The sequence below is a fragment of the Myodes glareolus genome, chromosome 1, assembly GCF_982192425.1.
Source record: "Myodes glareolus chromosome 1, mMyoGla1.1, whole genome shotgun sequence".
NCBI classification, from domain to species: Eukaryota; Metazoa; Chordata; class Mammalia; order Rodentia; family Cricetidae; genus Myodes; species Myodes glareolus.
The window spans coordinates 57319897-57345247 of record NC_142026.1 but is presented as its reverse complement, the minus strand read 5'-3'; the positions used below and the strand labels follow the sequence as shown (position 1 = coordinate 57345247).

General features: G+C 50.1%; 1 protein-coding gene across 1 annotated transcript in view; it reads right to left on the bottom strand.

Annotated features, from left to right (window-relative positions):
• Ryr1 (ryanodine receptor 1) overlaps positions 1 to 25351 on the bottom strand; it is a 121311-nt gene that overhangs the window by 13840 nt on the left and 82120 nt on the right. Inside the window, exons 81-93 of the mRNA XM_087907114.1 lie at positions 24576 to 24649; positions 23893 to 23910; positions 22838 to 22918; positions 19912 to 20000; positions 19690 to 19818; positions 19492 to 19596; positions 17413 to 17494; positions 15502 to 15689; positions 6772 to 7113; positions 2522 to 3313; positions 1746 to 1810; positions 952 to 1105; positions 53 to 139 (exon numbers count right to left, since the gene is read on the bottom strand). Of these exons, the coding sequence (XP_087763240.1) occupies positions 53 to 139; positions 952 to 1105; positions 1746 to 1810; positions 2522 to 3313; positions 6772 to 7113; positions 15502 to 15689; positions 17413 to 17494; positions 19492 to 19596; positions 19690 to 19818; positions 19912 to 20000; positions 22838 to 22918; positions 23893 to 23910; positions 24576 to 24649 (2206 nt within the window). The remainder of the gene's footprint in view (positions 1 to 52; positions 140 to 951; positions 1106 to 1745; positions 1811 to 2521; positions 3314 to 6771; positions 7114 to 15501; positions 15690 to 17412; positions 17495 to 19491; positions 19597 to 19689; positions 19819 to 19911; positions 20001 to 22837; positions 22919 to 23892; positions 23911 to 24575; positions 24650 to 25351) is intronic.

The window sequence follows — 25351 nt, the reverse complement described above, 5'->3', positions numbered from 1 at the left end:
GCCGGGCAAAGATCTGACCCTCCCGCAGGGCCCGGGACCACCGCATAGACACCTTGTAAAACAGCAACATGAAGTTGATGGCGAACGCCAAGAAGAGGGCCAGGAACCGCAGTGTGTAGAAATTCCTCGACAAGTAGTTCTAGAAAGAGGGGAAGAGCGGTCACAGTGCGGCCTCCTCCCTGCCCACAGCTCACTGCTCACCCACAACCCAAGAACCCGAGCCTCAGCTGGCTGCTCCCACAGTCTCCTTCCCCAGGAGTGCTCACTGGGTGCCAAGACTCTGCCGAGAGCGAAGAAAATGCCAGGCCTTTGTTTGGCTCGCACCATGGCTTTATGGACGGGCTATTGCCGTGATGGCCCTTTACAAATGAAGAAACTGAGGCTCGGGGAGGGAGGTGCTATCTTTCTCAACGTCATCCAATCAAGGAGCTGCAAACCCATTATTTGGGAGAACAGATCCCAGAGATGGAACTTGGGACTCTCATAAGAGGCAAACTCTCTGCCACTGAGCCACACCCCAATTCCATACCTGGGGTTTGACTCCAGGTAAACGGGAGTCCATATCCCAGCCCCCATACCACACTGCTTCACGGTTTGCATTACCAGAAGTAGAAGATGGCTTCTTCATCGCCCCCCCCTCCCCCCGCACTTCTTCTATCCCTATTCTCACAGCTCCTCATAGACCGGCCTTCCATTCAACCTCCCTGTCCTGTCCCCAACTCAAGTCAGGACTGGCCTGAGGTGGAGTCAGGATGCTATGTCCCAGACACCTTCCTCCTTCAGGGACAGATAAGATGGGTCTTGCCCAGGACCTCTGAGGGTCTAGACCTCCCAGCTGGGGACAGTTCTGTCCTTTCTTTAATAAGTTCCTCTCTGAGATAAGCTTGGGGCTGGGAGAGCAGAAGCCTCTCAAAAAGAGAAAGTTTTAGGGTGCCCCTGCTGGGTCCTCACCAAGAATTTCACCCTCTGTACTTCCAGTTCCCCCCAAAATTCTTCCAGGCCAGCCCCTCCAGCTTCCTCCTTTTTTGGAGGGGGTGGAGAAGGTGTCTTCTTGGGGGGTTCTGGAGGAGGCTCAGGGACTTCTTCCTTCTCTCCATTCTCAGTACTGTAGGACACAGAAAGGGATCAGCAGATGCTTGGAAAAGTCATTTATCCAAAGTCACTCATTTAGGGGCCATCCTATGCCAGGCAGGCCAGGTCTAGATGGTGCTGGGGACCCAGACAACTGAGGCTCTGCCCTCACAATCTCCAGCAAAACAGCTGAGTGGTGCCGGTAGGGGCGGGGCTAAACAAAGCAAAGCTACTCCATTGCAGTAGTAGGGATTAAAGCTGGGCCCTGAGCGTGCTCGGCAACTGCTCCGCCTCTGAGATGCATTTGTCTTTCCTTGTTATTTTGAGACATCTCAGTAAGTTTCCTAGGATGGTCTTGAACTTGCTCTGGCCCAGGCAGACCTTCAACTTTTGACTTATGCCCCTTAGATGGGATTACCACATCCGATCAAAATAACTTCACAGACAGAAGGACCTACGTGCACAGCACTGAGATGTAGAGCTAAAAGGAGCATCCTATCTCTGTTGTCTTTCTTGAAATCTCTCCTCTGTCCCCAGGTATGGACTGAATGATGCTGAGGGCAGAGGGCAGAGGGCAGAGAGTGACCAGTATAATTTGGGCCTTGACCTAAGAAGACCCTCAGTTCAGAAGGGTTGAGGCAAGGGTCTGGCTCCCTGCACTCCGAGACACTCACTCGGCTTTCTCAGGTTCTGGCTCTGGTTCTGGTTCTGGAGGGGGCTCCTCTTCTTCTCCCTCCACCTGGGGACAGGACACAGATCTGAGCCTTCGTGGTGCTCACCAGCCTCTGTCTAGTCTGTTACTCTCTGGCCTCACTTCTGTCTCCCTGGGTAACCAAAGTGTTATCCTTACTCCCCTCTACCCAGGAAAGGGGGATTAAGTAAGAGTCTTATTGTTAAGAGGGGAAGTTGAGGCTCACAGAGATAAACTGCCTGGCTTGCAATCCTGTGCAGAATCAGTCTGAATTCAAAGAGCTTTTTGTCTGTTTGTGGTGGGTTCTTGCTGTGTAGCCCAAGCTGGTATTGAACTCCAGGTCCTCCTACCTCAGCCTCCCCAGTGTGGGAATCACAGGCTTGTGTCAGCATGCTTGCTCAAAGATGCTCTTGTCCCTCATGGCTTTTCATCACCTTGACAACCACAGGCAGCAACCCTAGCATCAAGGTGTGAGGATGTTGGGGGACCTTTCTTTCTCTCATAGACTAGCTAACTCCCTACAGCACCGTGTTTCTCTGCGGGTCATCCCTGGTGTCCTGGTACTCTTTCCATGTATCTTTTTAGTCCTGGTCCCTCCCTCATTCCTCTATTTTGATCTCTAGGTTTTTGGTTCTCTCTGGTCCACAGCGTATGTTTCTCTCCCCAACATTTTGACCTTTGCTTTCCTCTTTCAGTTCTGCTTTCTCTGAGGGTTCCTGTCAGGCTGTCCCTCCCTGGAACCTTGCAGGCCTCTCTCACCCCCAGCTTCCTCTTGAGGATGGGCGAGCCCTCTGGCGTGGGAGGCTCCACAGGTGTTGTGTCACCCATGTCCCCTAGTCCACCAGCGCCTTCTGGCCGGAATGGGCTCCCATCGGCCACAGCCACCGCCCTGTCGGCACCTCCCGTGCCAGCCTGATCTGCTGCAGTCTCTTCATCTCCCGCGCCGTCGGCCGCATCGCCTTCGCCCTCTCCGCCGCCTTCTCCCTCGGCATCGCTGCCAGGGCCGCTAGGCTGCTGGCCGTGCACCTCGTCGCCCGTGGGATCCGGCATGCCCGCCAGAAGCTCGGTCACCGTCACCTTCTTGGCGCTGTCTACCAGCCCGCCGCCAAACAACGAGCCCCAGAGCAACCTCAGCGCCCCTGCTGCCGCGCCTGCGCCCGCGCCCCCCGCGCACGACACCAGCGCCCATAGCAGCGCTGCCACCGCTGTGGCCGCCTCCCTCGCTGTCAACCTCCGCAGCCTCCGCACGCGTCGCCGCAGGCTACGGTAGCTCAGGCCCCGCAGCGTCCTGCTCGCGGACGCCGCCAGCCAAGCCCACACGCCCGCGGCCGCTGCAACACCCGTCCCGTCGGGGCCCGCTGAGCCCTCCTCCCCTTCCTCCGTCTCCTCGTCCTCGTCCTCCTCCGGCTCGCCCTCTGGCTCCGAGATCTGAGCAGCGATCTGCATCTCGAAGATCGTGTCCTCACAGAAGCTTACAAACATCTCCATCTTCTCGGACTCGCCGCCCTCGTTCACCACGTCGAAGATGAACTGGCGCTTGGATTCTTTCACCTGTAGAGAAGAGCAGACGGCGGAGTTCACTGTAGCAGGTGCTCTTTGAGACTGGGACTCCATGTTGCCCAGGCTAGCCTCCAACTACTTAAAGGGTTGAGGATGGCCTTGAACTCCTGAAACTGTATAGCACCACCCTCCACAATCTTCTTTATTACTCTTGGTGTAAATTATGTGTAGGGCTGACATGGCTCAGCAGTTAAGTGCACTGGCTACTCTTTCAGAGGACTCCCGGGTTTGGTTCTCAGCAGCCACAGCGCAACTTATCCACCGTCTGTAACTCCAATTCAGTGCGTTTTCAAGAACGTACATACAGGTGGTGAACGTATTGCGTGCAAGCAAAGCACTCACACATACAATAATCTTTAAAAACAATAAAATTATGTGTGTCTGAGTGTACGTGAATGCAGGGGGCCTAGGATTCTGGGAGAAGACATGGGTTGTGAGCCATTCAACGTGGGGTGCTGGAAACCAAACTCCGGCCCTCTGCAAGAGCACTAAGCACTCGTAACTGCTATTATTCTTTTCTCTTTCAAATCCTTGTGTCGAGGGCTGACTTTCAATAGATCGCAGCGAGGGAACTGCTCTGCTACGTATGAAATCCCGACTCAGAAGCAGGTCGTTTAGGAATGGTTTAGCGCCAGATTCCACACTAATGTGTATTCAACGTGAGCGCAAGAGGGCGGCCCCCTTTCGGGCCACACCCTATTTCTCGGGATGAATGGCTCGCCTCGCTGGACAGCCCAGACGCATGGAGCGCGCGGGGGTGGGGGTGGGGGGACATGGGGGGATCCAGCCATGTGTGTGAGCATAATTGCTATTATTACTATTATTATTTTTATTATCATCATTATTTTGGAGACAGGGTCTTACTGTATGTTAGCCTGGAACTCACTATTTACACTAGGCTGTCCTCAGACCTAGAGACTGGCCTACCTCTGCCTCCTAAACGCTAGGATTAAAGGGGTGCACTACCATACCCCATACTTTTTTTCCTTTTTCTTTTATCTTCTTTTTCTTTTTCTCTTTCTCTCTTTCTCTCTTTCTCTCTTTCTCTCTTTCTCTCTTCTCTCTCTTTCTCTCTTTCTTTCTTTCTCTCTTTCTTTCTTTCTTTCTTCCTTTCTTTCTCTGTAGCTTTGGAGCCTGTCTTGGACCTAGCTCTTATAGACCAGGCTGGCCTCCAACTCACAGATATCTGCCTGCCTCTGCCTCCCAAGTGCTGGAATTAAAGATGTGTGCCACCACTGCCTGGCCCATACTTCTTTAATATTCAAGAAGTCATGGTTTTGTTAGGCTGCCTGGGCTGGTTTTGAACTCATAGCCTCAAGCAATCTTCTCCACTCGACCTCCAGAGTGCCTGGGTCTATAGGTGCGCATCGCTGCACACAGCCTACAAGTTATTAACAGCAGCTAATTACAGAACATGGTCCAGCATGGTCATCTGAACACATGGGAAGTGAGGCAGGAGGACCCCAAGTTCTAGGCTGCCCTGGGCTGCTGCAGTCTCTCTCTCCATACATGTATGTGTATGTATATATGTATGTGTATATGTGTATATATATGTATGTGTGCGCATATCACTCATTTGTAAGTAACTATGTTACCTTAATAAAGACAGGCAGTGAACCAAGAATTCACAGACCCAGGCAGGCACCCAGGCTGACACAGATCATAAATAAGAGGTAGAGTTGGAGCTCCCAACAGGCTAGCCCCGGAATCTAGATTTTTTATGTTTCCATTTTTTTTGTCTTTGCTTTGAAACAGTCTCCATATTTAACATGTGTTTATTTTGTACATGTAATCCCCCTGCCTCAGCCTTTCACGTGCTGGGATTACACGCATGTACTTGTACATGCCCAGCATATACCTTCTAGCTGTTTTGTTTGTTCATTTTGAGACATCTCATGTATCCCCACCTAAGTTGGGGATATCCTCAAATGTTGTGGTTGATGAGGATGACCTTGAACTCCTCCTGGTCCTCCTACCTCCACCCCCCCCCCCAAGTGGCATGCACCACCACGCCAGGCTCCTTCTAGCCTTTCTGGGAAGACAGAATACAGGAGCTGAGGGCAAAAGGTTTGCAGCTGTCAATCAATTCCTGATTCTACCACTGAAAAGCTGGGTGATTGTTTTACTTAATTCCATGGCCTCAGTTTCCCCCTCCATAAATGGGACCAATGGAAGGACCCGTTACAGGATGGCTGTGAAGAGTTAAAGATCGCCAGGCGTCCAGCGGTTAGACTAGTGCTGGCATCTCATGGTTTTTAGGGTTCACTGGTGATAAATCTCCCACGAGGCCCACATGGACATGCATGCATTCTCAGGGAGCACAAGCAGGTGTGCACAGGAGGAGTGGGTGTCCAGGGAGATCACAGGAAGAGAGGGTCTGCACTAGGGAGCAGAGGAGGAGCACATGGGAGGAGGGGGAGCTAGAAGCAGAAGCACCAGGAGGGCGTGGTGAGTGGGAGCTCCCTGCAGGCACCTGTGTGCAGATATTCCGGGGGGAAGGACATCGTGTCCCTGATGGGACATGAAGTACATGATGCAAGCTTGCCCGTGAGGTGAGCAAGGGAGCACCAGGGACCAAGGAAGAATTTAGGTGTGAATAGAGCATCGGCATGCTGGGAAGATGTTCATAGGGTGTGACTCCAAATGTAGAAAGAGCCTGGGACCAGGCAGCAGAGAAGACATGTAATCACGCGAGGGTCTACATTTCCAGTCTATGCAAGGGGAGTGTGCGGGAGTCAGTGTAAGAGGGCCCAGAGCATGTGGGCAGGACACTCTGTGGGGCAGAGTGTGCAGAGCTGGGTTCTGCGGAGGAGAGATAAGAGGGGTGTGGGGGATAAGGAGGCCATGCATGTGTGACCTCGTGTGAGCTAGGAGGGGGAAGGAGAGGGCGAGAGCCTGTGAAGGAGTGTGCAGGTGCTTGGGGGCATGCTAAGGGTATGTGTGTGCAAGAGCGTGAAGACTGTGTGCTAGTGCATGCAGGAGGGCAGGGCAGGGCCGAGGGTGTGTGAGGGCCACGTGGGAAATGCAAGAGAAAGGGCGTGGGACTCACAGATGAGCCAGTGGGCTCAGCAGGTTGGCAGTGTGCTGTGGGAGATGTGAGTGTGTTCTCGGGGCTTTGTGGGACACACTCAAGCGTTGGTGGGTTAGATGCATGGGGTTGAGGGTGGGGCACACTGAGATAGGACTCTGAAGGTCCAGGCTGCCTCAGACATTGCTCTGAGGGGCATATTTAAGAGGACAGTGATCAGAGAGGGGTGTGTGAGCATGTCAGGGCACCCCAGAGCCATCAGAGTGTATATGGGGGAGTGGGTATGGGCCCACCAGGGCCCAGAGAGCAGGAGAGCAAGGTGTGTGTAAGCATGCAGATTTACTGAAGATGCATGCAGCCCCATGTAGGGTATGAACACTCATGGCACCAAGTCCTCAGGTACTGGTACAGGTCTACTGACCTGGGGCATCTCCCACTGAGCACGGTTGGTCTCTGAGATCTCAAAGTAGATCCGCTCTATTCGCCTGGATGAGCCCATGATCTCGATGCGGCCCAGGTAAGGCCGGAAGTACTCCAGGATGCTCTCAGCCAGTTCCAGGAAGTTGCGCAGGCGCGGGTCATGGGGGACATGCTCTGACAGGTTGGTCAGCAACACTGCCACGTTGAAGCCGATTTCCCGCGCTGGCTCCTGGAAGCGGTTGGCGAACTCTTCGCAGTTGATCATTTCATTCTCATCGGCCTCGGAGCAGGAAAGCAGGAACTGGATCTCTGGGCTTGAGAACTGCTTCTGGCTGTCCATGGCCTGCGGGTGGGCAGGGGAGGTCAGTGTGTGTGCACGTGCATGCGTGCACCCGTGTGTGGCTAAACTGAACGGGGTGCTGCTGTTTTAACCCCAGCACATGGGAGGCAGAAGCAGGTATATCTTTGTGAGTTCAAGGCCAGACTGGTCAACTTAGAGAGTTCCAGGACAGCCAGGGCTACATAGTGAGACCCCGTGTCCAAAACAAACATAAAGACAACAAAACACAAAATAGAACGAAACAAAAGGTTCCGTTGGTGGGGTGCTTGCCCGGGATGAATGACAGGTTTCCAGCAGTGTCTACACAGGGTGTGGGCTGCATGTCTGTGAGCCCCAAACAGAAATAAATAAGCCCCGGCTCTTGGTAAAATAATGGCAGGGTTTTTTGTTTGTTTTCATTTTGTTTTGTTGGTTTCTCTGTGTAGCCTTGGCTGTCCTGGAACTCTCTCTGTAGACCATACTAGCATTGAATTCACAAAGGTCTTGGGATCAAAGGTATGTGCCACCACTCCCAGCTAATAATAGTGGGTTTTTAAATTAAAATTTTTTTTTGCTTTTGTTTGCTTAAGACAGGGTTTTTCTATGCAGTCCTGGCCGACCTGGAACCCACTCTGCAGGCCAGGCTCTCCTCCAATTTACAGAGATCCACCTGTCTCTGCCTCTTAAGTGTTGGGGTCAAAGGCATATGCCACCACTGCCCAGGTGCTGTTTTTGTTTGTTAAGACAAGGTCTCATGTAGCCCAGGCTGACCTGAAACTCACTGCATAGCCAAGGCTGGCCTGAAAGTCCCAATTCTCCTGCCTTGACTTTCTGAGTGCTGGGATTATACACATGCAACACCACACTCAGTTTATGCAATTCCATGTAGTGATATTTCATTTGTATTTTAATAAATAAAGCTTGCCTGAAGATCAGAGAGTAAAACAGCCGCACTGATCAGCCTTACAGACCAGGCGGTGGTGACACACACCTCTAATCCCAGCAGCCACACTAGTTTGCCATAGAAACCACGCAGTAGTAGTGCACGCCTTTAATCCCAGAACCAGAGAGGATTATAAAATATGAGAGATGGCTCTCAGTCTCAGTCTCAGTCTCAGTCTGAGGTTCCTGGAAGCAGGATCGCCATTTCAGACTGAGATAGAGGTAAGAGCCAGTGGCTGGCTGTTTTGCTTTTCGGACCTTCAGGTTGAACCCCAATTTCTGTCTCTGGGTTTTTATTAATCGTGATACAATTCTGGGAAGCAAACCCAGGGCCTTGTGCTGCTAGGCAAGCGCTCTGCCAAGCAGGCTACACCCTAGACCTGCTGTGCATTGTTAGGTAATTTTCAAAAGCAGTTTCTCAAACACCCTCAACCACAGCAGCAGCAAGAAAGCATCTTACAGTTCAACTCAAAAAAACAACAAAAAAAAATAAGTTTCAAGACACAGTTCTGACTTTTGCTACGCAATGGTTCTTAGTGCTCTGTTTTATTTTGAAAGATGTTGGTCGTATCTTACTAGATGAATTTCCTGACCAACACAGAGACGGGCTGCAAAATGCAGCCATAGCTCTGGGGTATGAACAGAAGCGATATTTCCTGACTCTAGACTGTCCTTTGTGAGAAGCCAAGAGCTTTGCAAAATGCTCTCTAAATGAGTAACAGGCCTTGCAAATCATGAAAGGCTCTAAAACCGCAGAGCAGAGAGACCAAGTCACACAGGAACTTCTCATCATGTACCCTGGTGCATCCAGCAGCCTCCCCAGATGAGGGCCCAGGATCCTTTCCTCCCTCCCATTCCTTCTTGGACTCTGCTCTGCAGATTTGCTGTCTTCTCTTGGTCATCATCTGTCCGTTTGTTCTGCCTCTTCTTTTGCAATGTGTTCTCTGGCCACTGTCAACCCTACTTTGCCAAAGTCACCTTCCCTTCCAGACCTGGTTGGAGGTTGGAGGTGCATGGGGGCGGGACTGAGAGTTAACACCTTTTTTTTGCTTTTCACATTTCCTGAGATAACACTGGGATTCCAGGCTCCCAATGTCACCCTGTACATATGATTGTCAGGTCTCCCCATCTAGGCTCTGACCGCTTTTCAGACTCTGGACACATGTGACTACTGGCATCTGAGTGGATGTCACATCACAGAGATGCTCAGAAGTAACTTGTTCTCTTTATTATTATTATTATTACTACTACTACTACTATTATTATTTTTAAAGACTGTCAGATGGCCAGTGGTGACACACACCTTTAATCCCAAAACTCAGGAGGCAGAGGCAGGCAGATCTGAGTGTGAGGCCAGCCTGGTCTACAGAGTGAGTTCCAGGACAGTCAAGGATACAGAGAAACTTGGTGTTTGGGGCTGAGAGAAAAAAAATAATTCTGCCTTGCTATGTAGCTCTGGCTAGCCTGGAACATCCCATACAGATCAGGCCGACCCTGGATTCGTGGCACCGCTCCTGCCTCTACCTTCAGAGTGCCGGGATGATAGGCAAGCAGGACCACACGTGAATCCAGAAGTGAACAGTAGAAGATAAAATCTCCCCTCCCCCAGCCTTACCCATTTCAGGAATCGCAGCTCCCACCCACCCCATGTGCTTAAGTTAAAATCTCTGAGTCATCCCGCCTGCTCTCTTTTGTCTCATCACCCACATCTGATCCCTCAGCAGCAAAGCTGTCAGCTCTGCTTTCAGAACAGACCCAGGACCCATCCACGGCTTCCCCCTCCACGCTCCCCACCTCCTCTGTCTCCCGCCATCACAGCAGCCTCCTCCCCGCATCCCTGCCATCTCTGCATGTCGTAGGAGGGACTCTGAAAACACCTGCTTCAGGCCTGAGCTCTCTGCACCCGTTACACATTAAACGCCAAAGTTCCCCTGCTGCCACCAGGCCCTGCTGGCTGCCCCCTCTGTCTCCTCCTTTCTCTCAGCCACCTCTGCAGTCACACTGCTCTCCTCCCTGCCCGTTCTTGTTTTCAGCCTTCACACTCGCTGTCCTTTCGCAAGGGACGCCACACTCCCTTCGGCCTTCTCTTGGCGCTCCTCCCACCTCAGCATCGGCACCCCCTCCCTCAGAAGGGCCTCTCCCTGCCGCCCCAAACCATTCCCAAGCTTATTTCAGCTGGTTTTCACGAGGCCCTCCCCTCTCAGATTTAAATGGGTGTCTGTCCTGCTCTCATGACTAAGGGAGTGGCTGACACCCGGGAGAGACCTCATCCAATGCCACAGTTTGGCTGTAAAGGTCATGGTGTTAAAGATCTGACTTACACGTGGCACTATGAGAAGGCCGTGTGGTTATTTACGGGGCGGGACCTAGCGAGAGGGCCAGGGGTCATTGGTGGAATGCCTAAAAGGAGACTAGGGGTTCTAGCACCTTCCTGACCAACCGGTTTCTGCTTCCTGGTTCGCGATGTGCAACATGCTTTGCTCTGCAACATGTCCCCTCCCGAAAGCCTGCTCCCCACAGACACCACATATGTCACAGACAATGGGACTGTTTGATCTTGCACTCAAACCCAGAAACCAGGAACAAAACCAAAATCTTTTCTCTTGATAAATGAATTGCTTCAGGTATTTTGCTATAATAATGAAAATTTAAGATATCTGGTTCTTATTTCATTTTTGTGCTTTTTAAGACAGGGTCTGACATAGCCTACATGGGCTCTAAATTCTCTCTGTAGCCAAGGTCGACCTTGAACTCTTGGTCCTTCTGCCTCCCTCCCAACTGTTACACGTGTGAGCCATGCACTCAGCTAGGAAAACTAATATATCCAAATCTGTCAAACACACGGGACATCTTGAAAATGGGAGAGTTTTAAGATTTGCTCCATTTCCTGAGAAGTAACAGGTCTTTCTAAATCAATTCTGAATGTGGCTTTTCAACCATAAACTGGGAGATGAATGGATGCTTGGTATTAGGGAAGTCTTATGTCTGTAAATTTAAGAAATTTATTTATTTCCTTTTGCGTTTTTGAGACATGGTTTCTCTGTGTAGTCCTGGATGTCCTAAAACTCACTCTGTAGACCAGGTTGGCTTCAAACTCAGAGATTTGCTTTCCTCTGCTTTCCAAGTGCTGGGATTAAAGGTGTGTGTCACCACCACCCAGCAAATATTTAGAAATGTAAATATCATTATGTCCCTTCTCAAAGGAACTCATCACCAGCAACTGCTGACAATACAAAAAGGGGTGACCAGAAGGGATGTGAATGGTAGATGGAAAACTCTAGGGAAAAAAAAAGAAACTTCAAAAAATGATAACACCCTCCAAATCAGATTCTGATTCGTCTATAACAAATCTCAGTGAACAGGAAACAAAGGGGACAGAAGAACATCTGAAGTGACACAAGCAGGATGGTGTGGCCAGATCCAGACTGGGGACACTCTAATCTGAGATCCAGACTGGGACACTCTAATCTGAGATCCAGACTGGGGACACTCTTTATCTGAGATCCAGACTGGGGACACTCTTTATCTGAGATCCAGACTGGGGACACTCTAATCTGAGATCCAGACTGGGGACACGCTAATCTGAGAGGCTCTAACCATCTGTGGACTTGGTGTATGATAGATCTGAAATGTTGAAATGAAATTTTGGATAAACTGAGCTATATATGGATTTCTTCTCTTAAAATAATCACAGGGGCTGGTAAAATGGCTCAGCAGTTAATAATATTGGCTACTCTTGCAGAGGACTTGGGTGAGGTTCCCAACACCCACATGATGGCTCTCACAACCTCTGAAACTTCAGCTCCAATGATCTGGCTCTCTATTCTGACCAGGCAGTAGGCACTTACACACAGACAAAACACCTACACTTAAACAAAAAGTGTTGGACCAGGGAGATAGCTTAGTCTCTAAAGTCTTTGTCTTGCAAGAACAAGACCCTGAGACCCTGAGTTCAATTCCCAGAGAGGGGAAAATTATATGTATGAGTGTTTGGGCTGCATGTGTGTGCAATACCCTTGGAGGCCAGAAGAGGGTGTTTGATCCCCTGGAACTGGAGTTACAGACAGTTGTGAGCTGCCATGTTGGTGCTGAGAACCCAACCCAGGTCCTCTGCAAGACCAACAAATGCTATTAAGTGCTAAGCCATCTCTCCAGCCCCAGAACCACTTTAAAAAAGTCAACCGCTTGCTTGTCATCCCAGAGCTGGGGAGGAGGAGACACATGGAACCCTGGGCTCACTGGTCAGTCTAGCCTAATCAGCCAGTTCTAGGCTAGTGAACGATCTTGTCTCAACAAACAAGGTGGTCAACTCCCGAGGAATGACACCTGAGGTGACTGACACATGGGGGAACATGCACATATACACAGATCATGAGAGCTGTGTGTGGGACTTCTGTTTAAAATTCCAGGCCTCAGAAGATGGAGGAATATGGTTGCCTTGAGTTCAGAGCCAGCCATAGTAGGACCCTGTCTCAAATAACAGTGACCACGTGAGCGAAAAGACAAGGCAACAGGTAGAGAAGCCACGCATTAAAGAAGAGTGAAGGAAATGTAAAACTCAAATTGTAAAAACCCCCAAACACTCCAATTACTGGAAATTTAAAAATTGAAATACTGACTAAATATTTGGGCTTTTTTTTCAGGGCTGGGGCTGGAGCCTAGGACTTTACACATTCTAGGCAAGTGCTCCCCAGCTCTATTATACCCTGGCTCTAGATAGTCAATAATTTATTGTCTGGAATTCCAGCATTCAGGAGGAGAGGCAGGCGTTCAAGGTAAACCAGAGATACCTAGCAAGACTGGGGCCAGACTGGGATACATGGGAAGCTGTCTCAAACACCAAACACTACCACCACCAATATCAGCAACAACAGCAGAGTGGGGACAGCCAGGGCTACACAGAGAAACCCTGTCTTGAAAAACCAAAAAAAGAAAAAGAAAAGATTTTTGTTTTATGTGTACAAATGCTGGTTGGCATGTATACACATGTGTGTTTCCCATGGAAGCCAGAAGAGGACTTCGGCTCCCCTGGAACCAGAGTTACAGCTAGTTGTGAGCCACTATGTAGGTGGTGGGAATTGAACCTGGATCCTCTTCGAGAGCAGCCAGTGCCCTGAACCACTGAGCGGTTTCTCTAGCCCTGGTTGTAGATAATTTTAATTTTATTTTTATGATGTGGTTTTGGTTAGGAGTGATAATGTCCCTGCGGTTTGTCAAATAAAAGGAAGGCCTTGTGTGCACACACATGTTGTATGATACCCCAGATAAGCAGTGTCCAGAAAAGGCCAATCTTTAGAGACAGACACTGGGCTCCTGGTTCCCAGGGAATGGAGTAGGGGAACTGGGCGGTGACTGCTCACGGGGGTGGGGTTTCTTTTGGAAGTGATCAGGACGTTCTAAAGTTAGGCAGTGACATCCACACCATTCTCTCAACATCCTCACAAGTGCTGTGTTGGAAATTTTAAATGTGTGGGTCAACGGCACGCAAACAATAATGCAGGGAAGATGTGGTTGTTCAAAAGGGAATCTTAGCTGAACGTGGTGTCTTAGGCCAAGGCTGGTAACACAAGGGTGTCCAGAGGTCAAAGAAGGAAGAGCACCACTTCAAGGCTAGCCTGGGCAATGTAGGAACCCCTGTCTCAAAGCTGGAAAACGTAGTAAAAGAAGTGGGGGCTAGGGAACAGTCCTGAATACACACACACACACACACACACACACACACACACACACACAGAGAGAGAGAGAGAGAGAGAGAGCCTGAAAGAGGGTCCCCCTCCCCTCTCTGTGGGGTTGGGGGTCATATACAAGGCTCCATGTTTGACAGCCAAGTCCTGTGCCTTGAGACATCTCTAGAACAATACGCTGTATTTTTAAGTAGTTTCCCACCAGGTTGCTGGAAGTCTATCCTGACATAAGCTTCATGCCAGAAGATTCGTTGTACCAGGCCTTGGGGGAACTACACAGGGCCTTCTCTTAGCTCAGCGGCAGAGAGTCCACACACTCACTTCCATGTTCTGTGATTCCTCAGTAGCTTAGGACTGCAAGAGGGTGAAATGCAGAAAAGGAACCTGGATCCCTCTGTCTGCCACCAGCCTTCAGAGGTGGGATGAGAGTCAGGCTGATATGGGTTCAGCTGATTGAAATGGTTCCAAGGATAAAAGCCATTGCCAGCACAAACCTAATGAGACTCACCGTGGAAGGAAAGACTGACACCTGTTCTCTGACCTCTGCCTGCACACCACGGCACACCACGGCACACCATGGCACACCACGGCACACCACGGCACACCATGGCACACCACGCCACACCACGGTACATCACGGTACATGCCTCCACTCCCACAAAAATGACAATCAATAAAATAAAACTTTAAAAAGTGACCTCAGCCCTAGACACAAGTCCTGATTTTTTTACAAGATGAATAAACGTATTCTTGTTTGGTTAGTATTGTTTATTCTGCTAAAAGTTCATGAAATTTTGTTTTGTTTTGTTTTGGCTTTTCGAGATGGAGTTTCTCTGTGTAGCCCTAGCTATCCTAGAACTCACTCTGTAGACCAGGCTGGCCTCCAACTCAGATCCGCCTGCCTCTGCCTCCTGAGTGCTGGGATTAAGAGTGTGTGCAACCATGCCCCGCTACAGTTGTATTTTTGAGAGTGTCCCCCAAAACTCATGATCTACAGGTCTGCTCCCCAGACGGTCAGGCCACTGGGGAGTTGTGTAAAACATTAGGATGTAAGACCTGATGGGAGGAGGTATATGACTTTGGGGGCATGCCTTTGAAGGCTGCAGTAGGGACTCTGGCCCCTTCTCTTTCTCTCTCTGGTTCTGGCCACCACGAGGTGGGCTGTCTTAATCTGCCAGCTTTCCTTACTAGGTCTGCCTTGCCAAAGTGATGGAGGAGGGGGGCAAGTGACCACAGTCTGAAAAGTGTGAGCCAAGAGAAACCTTTTCCCTCAGGATTCCCTGCTCAAAGAGTGCACGGGAAAGTGACTTCTGCTGAGGAAACAGAACCCTTTTCACTTTTGAGTTTATAAGTGTTTCATCTCAGGCATTTTGTCCTAGAAATGGAAAGCTGACAGAAGAGAGGTCACTGCTAGGACCATTTATAAGTCAGGGATTATTGATTTATTGATTTATTTAGGTTTTTCAAGACAGGGTCTTTTTTTTTTCCCTCTCTGTGTAGCCCTGGCTGTCCTGGAACTCACAGAAATCCTCCTGCCTCTGTCTCCTGAGTGTTGGGATAAATAACAGTTTATATAGTAATAATGGTTCTCACAGGTGTGAGGATTCAGGCATTTTATCCTAAAGACAGTCACAAGCACGGCTCTCAAACTCACGGTCTTTCTGCCTCAGTCTCCCAAGTCCTGGGATCACGGGCATAAAACCACCAGCCACAGTTCATCACCATGTTACAGACCCAAGTCAGCCCACCAGAAAGGCCCTGCTGGATCCTGCCATTCAGCACCCACCTTCTGGAAGTCCTTCTTGGAGATGAGGCCACGGGGGTCTGTGACATAGTCCTGGAAGGCTTCGGAGCCCACGATGTCCTTGAGTTTCAGAAACATGTCGAAAAACTTGAGGATCATCTCCACGTTGGACGAGGACTCCACGAGCATGTCCACCATCTGCCGTGCGATCATGCCGTTGACCACATTCCCTGAAGGAGGCCCGAGTCAGTGTGTCTGCTTTGGACCCTCTGTGTTTACTCTCTGCAGCTCAAGAGTCACCCACGGCCCCCTGGGACCCATCAAGTAAGTGGGTGCTTCCTGGCTTCCTCCGGAAAGAGGGCCACCTGGGAACTTTGGTGGCGCCATGGTCATCCTCTTTTGATAATTTGTTCATCCCCTCACTGGCTGGAAAGATCACCAGTGAGGACAATGGGGACACAGGTTGACAGTGACAGTGGGGACCCCATGCCAGAGGCTGTGCCAAGAGCTGCCCCAGTAAAATCTCACGAGAACCCAGTAAGAGAAACATCACCATATGAAACTAGCCCACTAAGAGTATATAGCTGGTAAAGGGCGAGGGAGGATCTGCACCCACAGCCTTGTGGCCTCAGAGCTCACACGTCTAAAACCTCTATACCAGTTCAGCTGGCTTTGGAGGCACATGCTGATAACGTCAGTGCTTGTGAAGCTGGGGCAGGAGGATTGTCATGAATTCTCGCCTAGCCTGGGCTACAGAGTGGGCCTATCTAAAAACTAAAAGCAAGAACACTCGAGACCTGCAGTGCAGTTCTGAGGCAGAATGTGTACCCAGCATTGGTAAGGCCCTGGGTTCTTGCCCCAGAACCATGGAGAAAAAAACAACTTGAATGCCCATCAACAGGGATGTAATTGAACGATTTTACCGTATACCTCACAATGGAGTGCTGTGCATCCTCACGAAAGGATGAGGGGCTGGGAATAGATTTTTGATAGAACACTAGCTTGATATATATAAAGCTCTGGGTTTACTGAGAGAGAGAGAGAGAGAGAGAGAGAGAGAGAGAGAGATTTGAAAGTGTTTTATTTTGTGGTTTTTGAGCTGCTGAAACCCATGTAGACCAGGTTGATCTCAAACTCTGTGTAGTTGAGAAAGATGCTAAACTCTTGATCTCCCTGCCTCAGCCTCCTGTTCACTGAGGTGACAGTGATGTGCAGCTATACCCAGCTTTATTATTATTATTATTATGAATTATTGTTGTTGTCAGTATTATTGTTATTGTGGATGGTGTCTTGCCTGCATGTATGTTTTGTACACCACATGCGTGCAGTGCCCTCAGAGGCCAGAAGAGGTCATTGGAGCCCCTGGAACTGGAATTAAAGACCCTTGTAAGCAGCCATGTGAGTGATGGGAATTGAACCCAGGTTATTTAGAAGAGCAGCCAGTGCTCTTAATCACTGAACCATCTCCCCAGCCCTTTTTTGTTTGTTTGTTTGTTTGCTTGTTTTTGAGATAGGGTCTTGCTATTAGGACAAGTTGACCTGGCCTCACCATGTAGCCCAGGCTTAAATTATTATAAAAGGTATTGTTTCAAGTTGCTAAATTTGGTGGATATTCATTATGTAGCGAAAACTGATACATTTAGTAACTATTCATGCATTACATTGCTATATTTAATAAATAAATATTAAGTTCATAAATAAAATACCCAGGCAACTCATCTCATTAAAACTTCTCTATGGAATCAAGAAATTAACATCCATCGAGTCAGGGCCTGGCTCATACACAGAACTCGGGAGATGTTTGCTGGCCTTGTTACAGTAATCTCTTTCTCACCATTGGCTCCAGCATAATGTCAGATGGGGCACACAGTCAGAGTCTCTAGAGTCTCAAGCATCATTCCCGGCTTCGTCGGAACCTCTGTACTGCCCCCTAGCGCACCTCCGTGTGCTTACCTTCCAGGAGGGACAGCAGCATCACCACCATGTCCTTCTGGAGGTCCAGCAGCTCCTTCAGCAGCTCTATCTGGCTGGAGTCCTAGAGAGCATATACGTGGCTGTGAGAGGCCGCTCTCTGCCGAACCCCGTCCTACTGACAACGGTTCGGGGTTCCCTCACCTATCCAGCAGGGCCTATGATCCCTTCTTTCTCCTTCTTACCTCCGAGGGGACCCGCGTCCAAACATGTTCCTCGGAAGCAGAGGAAAAACAGAGAGACAAGATTGTGGGGTGGTCTTGGTAGGTGGGGGAGGGGGAGTGCATGGCGGGGCATGTGGAGCTGGCAGACAAGGAAGCGGGGAGCCAGAGTGGGACAGACAGACCGGGTCAGATACTGTGGATGGATACTGGGATCTTAGAAGGATGAGATTCCAGCATGATGCCTGGTCTATGGGGGCTTGGCCTTGTTGGATCTGATTGCCATGGGCAGGTGGAACCATGAGGAAGCTCAAGAGGAAGGGCTGCTGGAGGGGTGGACAGCCATGCACTTTTGGTATTCGTTTTGGGGAAATAAGAAGCCAGCACACCCCCTGCCACAGAAACCTCCACTAAAGTCTCCATTGTGGCGTCTGTATTATTTTCAGCCACACCTAAATGCCATTTGCGACCCATAGAATGTAACTTCACTGGGCTCACACAGGAGCTGTGAGGCTCCTTTGCCCCCATGCTGGTTCTCAGAGTTGCTCATTCTAACCCTAACACATGCCACAGTTACAAAGTTTCCCGTTCTAAACCCAGGCTCCCAACATACCAGGATCTAATATCTCTTAAGTTAATTGGGCCCAGGCTTTGTGCCTTCCCATGAGTCTGTCTTAGCTGCCACAGTTGAGGGGTGAGGTATAATCCTGCTCACAAAGCTGACTTCACATCCCGGCTTTAGAAATGAATACATCAATGGGTCTGGCCAACCAGAAATTTCTTTCCTCAGGCTGAGATCATGGGTCAATAAGCACAAGGTCCAAGGCCTCAGTCAGAGAACCTCGGGTCTTTTATTTAGAACTTTTAGGAAAAATGTGTTTCACAGCCTGGAGCTGTTAGTGGGTGAAGGAAAGCCTGGGCACCATTTTCTCAGCCCTTAACTCTAGGCAGATGCTCCACCTCAGAGCGACACCCTTAGCCCCTCACTGGGGGATTCTAGTCAGGGGCTCTACCACTGAGCCATGCCTCCAGCCTTGTAACCTGCCCCTGGACTGTGACTGATAAATTATCACAGTAGTACTTGGTAGTTCATTTCCGCCAGTATTTTAAGATAACACCAACATTATATGTTCAACTCTACTGAGAAACTGAATTCTCATTTCAACTCCTTTCAAAGTTAGGCGGCATCAAATTAGAAGAGGATCTCCTTCCTCCAGACACTGGTTGGCGAAAAATTAGACAGAATTCTTGACTGCCACCTGCCGGATTTTTATTGTACTACGCCAATGTATTTGTAGTGGTTAGACTGTCTAGTGCTCCGGGGTTGTCTGTCCTTAGCTCAAGCAGTGCACTAACTCGCCCAGCTGTACACGGAAGCATTGACTAAGTCGGCCAAGCAGAAGCACACAAATGCTAGACTGTGTGCGAGGCGCTCACGAGCTGCAGAGGAGCAAGGCGGTGGAGAAAAGGAGAGCACAAGTATTCTGGGAGCAGGGGTGCGACGGGATCCTTACATCATGGGTACTCGGCACGGGAGTCATCTGCCGCAGGCAGGGTAAAGAAGGAACAGTCCTTCAACCCAGACCCTAATCTAGAAGCACGGTCCCATCCCATCCCCCAAACTGGAAGAATCCTGGATGACCTCCTCAGCGAGAAAATAATCCCAACCAGTCATAGGAGAGTATGGCAGTAGGGGCGGGGATTCAAATCAAACCAATGGAAGTGTAGGTGGGAAATGAGACGATTGGTGGAGATAGAGGAAGAAGCATGCAGAGGACCAATCCAGAATGGGGTTTGGCCATAGGGCAGTGAGCTTGTCTGGAACATACTCAGAGTACTAGGGAACCGACCAGTGTGGCATGGGACAATAAGGGATGGATGATAACAGAAAAACTCAAACCTGAGCCAGCTTCATCATCATGTGGGCAAACACGTGCAGAAACCCCACCACGGCATCCCAGAGGCGGCTGTGCGCCAGACTCTGCTGGTTTCCAGTGCAGGGTCCCTGAGGATAGAAGATGGCATGAAGCCCTGGGGGGTGGGGGGAGGCTGGGTGCGAGCAGCTCTTCCTCCGCAGGTTCCTGAGTCCTGGCCCTACCTGGATGTACTCAGTGAGGCTGTTGAACACTTGTTTAGCTACAGACATGGCTTTGGAGAAGTTCCTCTTGCCCTGCTCATCGATGACATCCTTGCCCGAGTAGTACCAGTAGAAGTCACTGATGGATTCCTGTGGGGCCGGGAAGCAGGAGGGATAATGGAGCCACGCGCAGTCCCACTGGCCCCTGGCTCAGGTCACACGAGGCTGGCCTCCCTTCCTCACCTGCAGCCGCAGGAGATAGTCCACTGTACAGATAATGATGTTGATGGTGGTCGTATTTCCGGTCTGTGTCCGTAGGTAGTTTTGGAAATCTAAGGAAAGGAAACATCCACTCATCAAGTGAGCGCCTTGCCTCTGGGGAGACAATGGCGTCTATTCATTTACGAAACGTTCGTCCCTGCTGGGTGCCTCAAGTTGTATTATCAGCTTTCTAAGTCCGAAGTATGTGCGTCCCACAGGAATGGGAGGTCATTTATATATTTATCTAAAGACATTGTTGAGGGCCTCCACGCAGCAAATGCAGCTAGGGATTCAGCCTCCCCCTTCTTCTTTCTTCATTTTTTGGTCAATTTTTAAAAATTAATGTATGGGCATGGTGAGATGGTTCTGTGGTTAAGAGCACTTGCTTGCTCTTCCAGAGAACCTTGCTTCATTTTCCGGCATCCACATAGTGGCTCACAACATCTGTAACTCCAGTTCTAGATGATCTGGCACCCTCTTCTGGTCTCCTCACACACTGCATGCACGTGGTGCACATACTTGTAGGCATACACCCACATACATTAAAATATTTCCCATTTATTTGGCAATGGGCATAATGGTCCCTGCCATTAATTCCTACGCTGGGGAGACAGAGGCAGGTGGATTGCTACAAGTTTGAAGCTAACCTAATGTACAGGGCAAGTTCTAGCCATTCAAGGCTGCAGAGTGAAACTCTGAGGGTAAGAGGGAAGACTTGAACATGCTAGATGCTAATGAGGTCAGAAGTCAATTGTTTCCATCTACCACACGGGTCCCAAGAGCCAACTCGGGCCATCAAGCTTGGCAGCAAGCCCCTTACACACTGAGCCCGCTAACCAGTCCCTCTCTTTTTGTTTCCTTGAGACAGGGTTTGGAGAGGTGCCCTAGGCTAGACTCAAATCCTCTTACCTCAGACTCCCAAGTACCGGAGTTACAACTGTGTAAACATCACCCAGCTTTAAGTATTTTTAACAATTTTTTTTCTTTTTTGAGACAAAGTTTTTCTGTGTAGCTACCTGGAACTCACTCTATAGACCAGGCTGGCCTGAAACTTACTCTGTAGACCAGGCTGACCTCAAACTCAGAAATTCACCTGCCTCTGCCTCCCAAGTGTTGGCATTAAAATTTTGAGTCACCATGCCCAGCTTCTAATTGTTTCTTAATTGAAGTTTTCTGAACAAATATTTGTTGGGAAAATGGAGATTTAAGTACTTCATTTGTTTCTTCTTGTTCTTCCTCTTTTGTTGTATTTGGCATTTATTTATTTATTTATTTATTTATTTATTTATTTATTTATGATGTTTTGGGACAGGCTCTCATGTAGCCCAGGCTAGTCTTGAATTTGGTATGTAGTTGAAAAGACTGGCGATTCCAAGTGCTTCCTAGCCAGCCAGTCTACACGATAGAGGGGTGGGGATGGGGTGCTTCTTGTTCAGTGAGAAGCCCTGTTTAAAGACTGTAAGGCGGAGAGTGACAAGAGGAAGACACTTGATGTACCACAGACAGACACACAGTCACACATGTGCAGACATCACACAGTCACATACGTGCAGACACATCATCACACAGTCAGACACATGCAGACACACATCACACACGTACAGACACACATCACACACAGACACACATCACACATCACATACGTACAGACACACATCACACATCACATACGTACAGACACACATCACACACGTACAGACACACATCACATAGTCATACATGTACAGACACATCATCACACAGTCATACACGTGCAGACACACACCACACAGCCACACACGTATGGACACACACCACACAGTCATACACATGCAGACACACACCACACATATGGACACACAACACACAGTCATGCACATGCAGACACACATCACACAACCACACACGTACAGATACACACCACAGAGTCACACACGTACAGACACACAGTCACATAGATCCACATGCACACAGAGACAGACAGACAGATACACACACACACTCCCTCTGCATAGCCTGGGGTTTCCTATGCCCTGTGACCATCGTACACATGACTGTAACACACGTGTGTAATGGCAGATGGCCTTGTGAGAAAGGTTGTTGAGGATTAGGCTGCTCTTTGACTTTGGTTTTGGAGATAAAGTCTCACTGTGCAGTCGAGGCAGCTCTGAACTCCTCAGCCTCCTGCCAGGTGGCCTGAGCCCTGAGATCACAGGCCTTTGCCACCATGTCCGGCTTAACTGTTCCTTTGGCGTAAGGTGTTCGAGCTGCATAGAGTTCTATTTTTCCATCAGCACCATGTTTAATTAACGGGCTTCGTCACCCTGGATCTTGTTAAATTGGCACAGTGAAGGGCAGAGCTTGTGAGAACTCCGGCTTCTGTTAAGGAGGACTGGCTATCTTCTGCAGTGCACAGTGAATAAATCAGACAGACTCATTTCTAAACACCAAGCAATGCGTTCGTCTGTGGATGCTGAGTACTGGAATCCAGTCCTCAGGGAGGGCTGCCAAAGGCCTGTGGGAAAACGGAGTGTGACGAATTGCCCACTTGGGTAAATTGACTTCTGGCCAAACTGGATTCTGGCAGATTGCCTTTGGGAAGTTGGACTGGCCAGAGGAAGCGAAAGTGAAGCTAAGTGGTTTGATTCTGGAAGTTTCTGAACTCAAGAGAAATTTCTTACTGTTGTTTGTTTCTTTGGGACAGGATCTCATGTAGCTCAGGCTAGCCATGTAACTAAGGTGACCTTGAACCCCTGACACTGCACTTCCGAGAGCAGAGGACAGCAGAGAGACTGAGGCTGGACAGAGCCAGCATGGCTAGGGAACTCATCACGGGCGAGAGGAGAAGGGGGTCAGGAGATCAGCGTAGGCAACTTTCGGAAGACCCTGTGTCTCGGTGTCCTCTCCACCCCACCCCTGTCCTTCTCACCATTGTTGTGTCCCTCGCAGAGCAGCTGCAGGAAGCGGAACAAGTCTTGTGTGAATTCATCATCTGCCATGACCTTCTCTCCTGGGTGGAAGGAAAGGGGCGGAGCCCAGAAGAGTCAGAGGCGCCAGGACACAGCACACACATGCACACAACCCATGCACACTGCACACACATGCATAATGGGGTGCTGGGAGGAGCAGCCACTACTTCAAAGACACTCTGAGGGCCACCAGCACACAAGACACCAGCCAGTGACATGGTAGATGGAGGCCCAAGGAGCCCTGGGACGGAAGCTGGGGCCTCAAGTGTCTTTCTACATCAGTGTCCCTCCAATGTCACCACGCGTGTGACATCCAGGAGTGACCCAGCAGACACTGAGCAGCTGGTATAACCCTGAGCCCCACTCCAGGCTGCAGGGGTTAATGGATTATAGGGGTTGGGGTCACTTGCACACAAGGCTCTAAGCAGGGGAGGACTGGGCTGGGGGAGCCTGGGTTTGAAAGCCAATCAACTGGCCCCAAAGCCTCAAAAGCAGCCAACCCAAGAGAAGCAGAGGGAGGTGGATCAGCATGGTCCAATCAGAATGGACATCTGAAAGAAACCAATCATGTGGGCTATAAGAACTAGGGAATGGGCCAATCAGAGCAGGCGCAGAGGGCACGCGCGGCACCAGAGTGGTTGCCTCTGCAAACGCTGACCACCGTCTGGGTTTGGGACGCACAGCGCAGAAAGGGTGGGGTTGGGTATGGGGGAGGACTTGTCCCGCCCTGGACTGGGAATCTGGGTCAGGATGCTCCAAAATATCCAGCTGAAAAGGGACCTGGACTCCTTTCTAACGTCTATGTTACACACGGGGAAACTGAGGCTTATGTTAGATAAAAGATTTGTTCAGAATGTTGCTGGCCTCTGAACTCAGGGAACTCAACCTTCTCCACAAGATTCACTGAAGAGTCCACCACCCTGACCCGAATGCCCAGATCCTCAGCCCCAGGGGGCACCAGGGGTTAGAAGGGGAAGGGTGGGCGCAGCACAGCAATGGGTGGCTGGGGAATTACCGTTTTGGCGATTGATGACTGGGGCAGCCAACAGGATGGGAGGAGGAAGCGGGAGAAAAGAGGTAAAAGAGACAGAGACAGACAGAAGTACAGTGACACAGTTGGGGACAAAGACACCGACACACAGAGATACGAGCACAGAGAGAGAGATGGCCATAAGGAGACAGGAGGAAGTGGGTTAGCAGGGAAGAGGAGTAAGGAGAAAGCCAGGTGAAGGAGAGAGGGAGAGAACATGAACAGAGAGAGAGAGAGAGAGAGAGAGAGAGAGAGAGAGAGAGAGAGAGAACCCAAGAGAGGCAGGAGGCAGAGGTCAGGGTGGAAAGTTAGACACGTCAAAACACAGCAAAGAGAAGACTTGATTAAACGGATTAGGGGCATTAATGAACAGCAACCAGAGTGAGACTTGGGGCACGTGGAGGGCAGGTCCACGAGGTGATGGGAGAGGTAACACCAGACAGAATGACACCCAGGGCGGATCCCATGGGAAGGGAGACCCTGGAGGGATGGAGGGGGTCCTCAGGACTGGGGATTGCAACCCTGGGGGAACCCGAGGGAACTCTTGGAAAGAGGGATGTCTTGGAGGACCAAGGCTGTGGGCTGGGCAGTGACAGTGGATGGAGAGGGGGATCCTGAGGAAGCTGATGTCCCAGGGAGGGAGGGGAGGACCCGGAAGAAGGTCTCACCAGTTCCATCCTCATTCACCATGCCCAGCCCCTCTGCCTTGTTCTGCCTCTCGAAGGCATTGAGGTCCAGGACACTGGGAAAAGAGAGATTGAGGTGATGCCGTGGTGAGGGTCTGGTGTCTTTCTGTCTGTCTCATCAATGGCCTGACAGTCCCCACTGTGGCTAAAGACCCCATGCAGGACCAGAAGGAATGGATTAGAGGGCAAGCAGAACCCAAGAGCAGACGGAAGCTATGTCCCGGCCCCACCCCTTGCCTTCCGCAGATCCTCCATCCCACCCTTCACCCTGTCTACCTCCTGAACAATCTTCTCACCCTCTGCCTGAACCCCACCGGCTCCTACCCTCCGTCTGTGCCCCCAGCCCCACCCTCTACCCTAAGCTTCCTCCACCCTGGCCCTGTGAAGAGAGGTGGGTCCAGTACACAAGCTGAAATCATGAAAAATGGAAAACAGAGGGGTAGAAAAACATCAGCTGAGGGCACGAAGGGAGGAAAGACAGATGACAGAAGCCATAAAATACAGTTATCCAAGAGTGCCTGAGCGCCCTGCTGTACCCTCCTTTGAACTGCCAACACCCTCCCGGTTCTGCCTGTGAGCCTATATTACCACTTTCCTCCCCTTCCCGTTTTTGAGATAGCTCAAACTATCTATCTGTAATCCTCCTGCCTCCACTTTCTGAGTGCTGGGGTCCCGGGTACACATCACACCTTCTGTCCTTCCATCCATGCTGGAGAGACTGCCAAGCCTTACACAGCCTAGGCCGTCACCCTGCCACC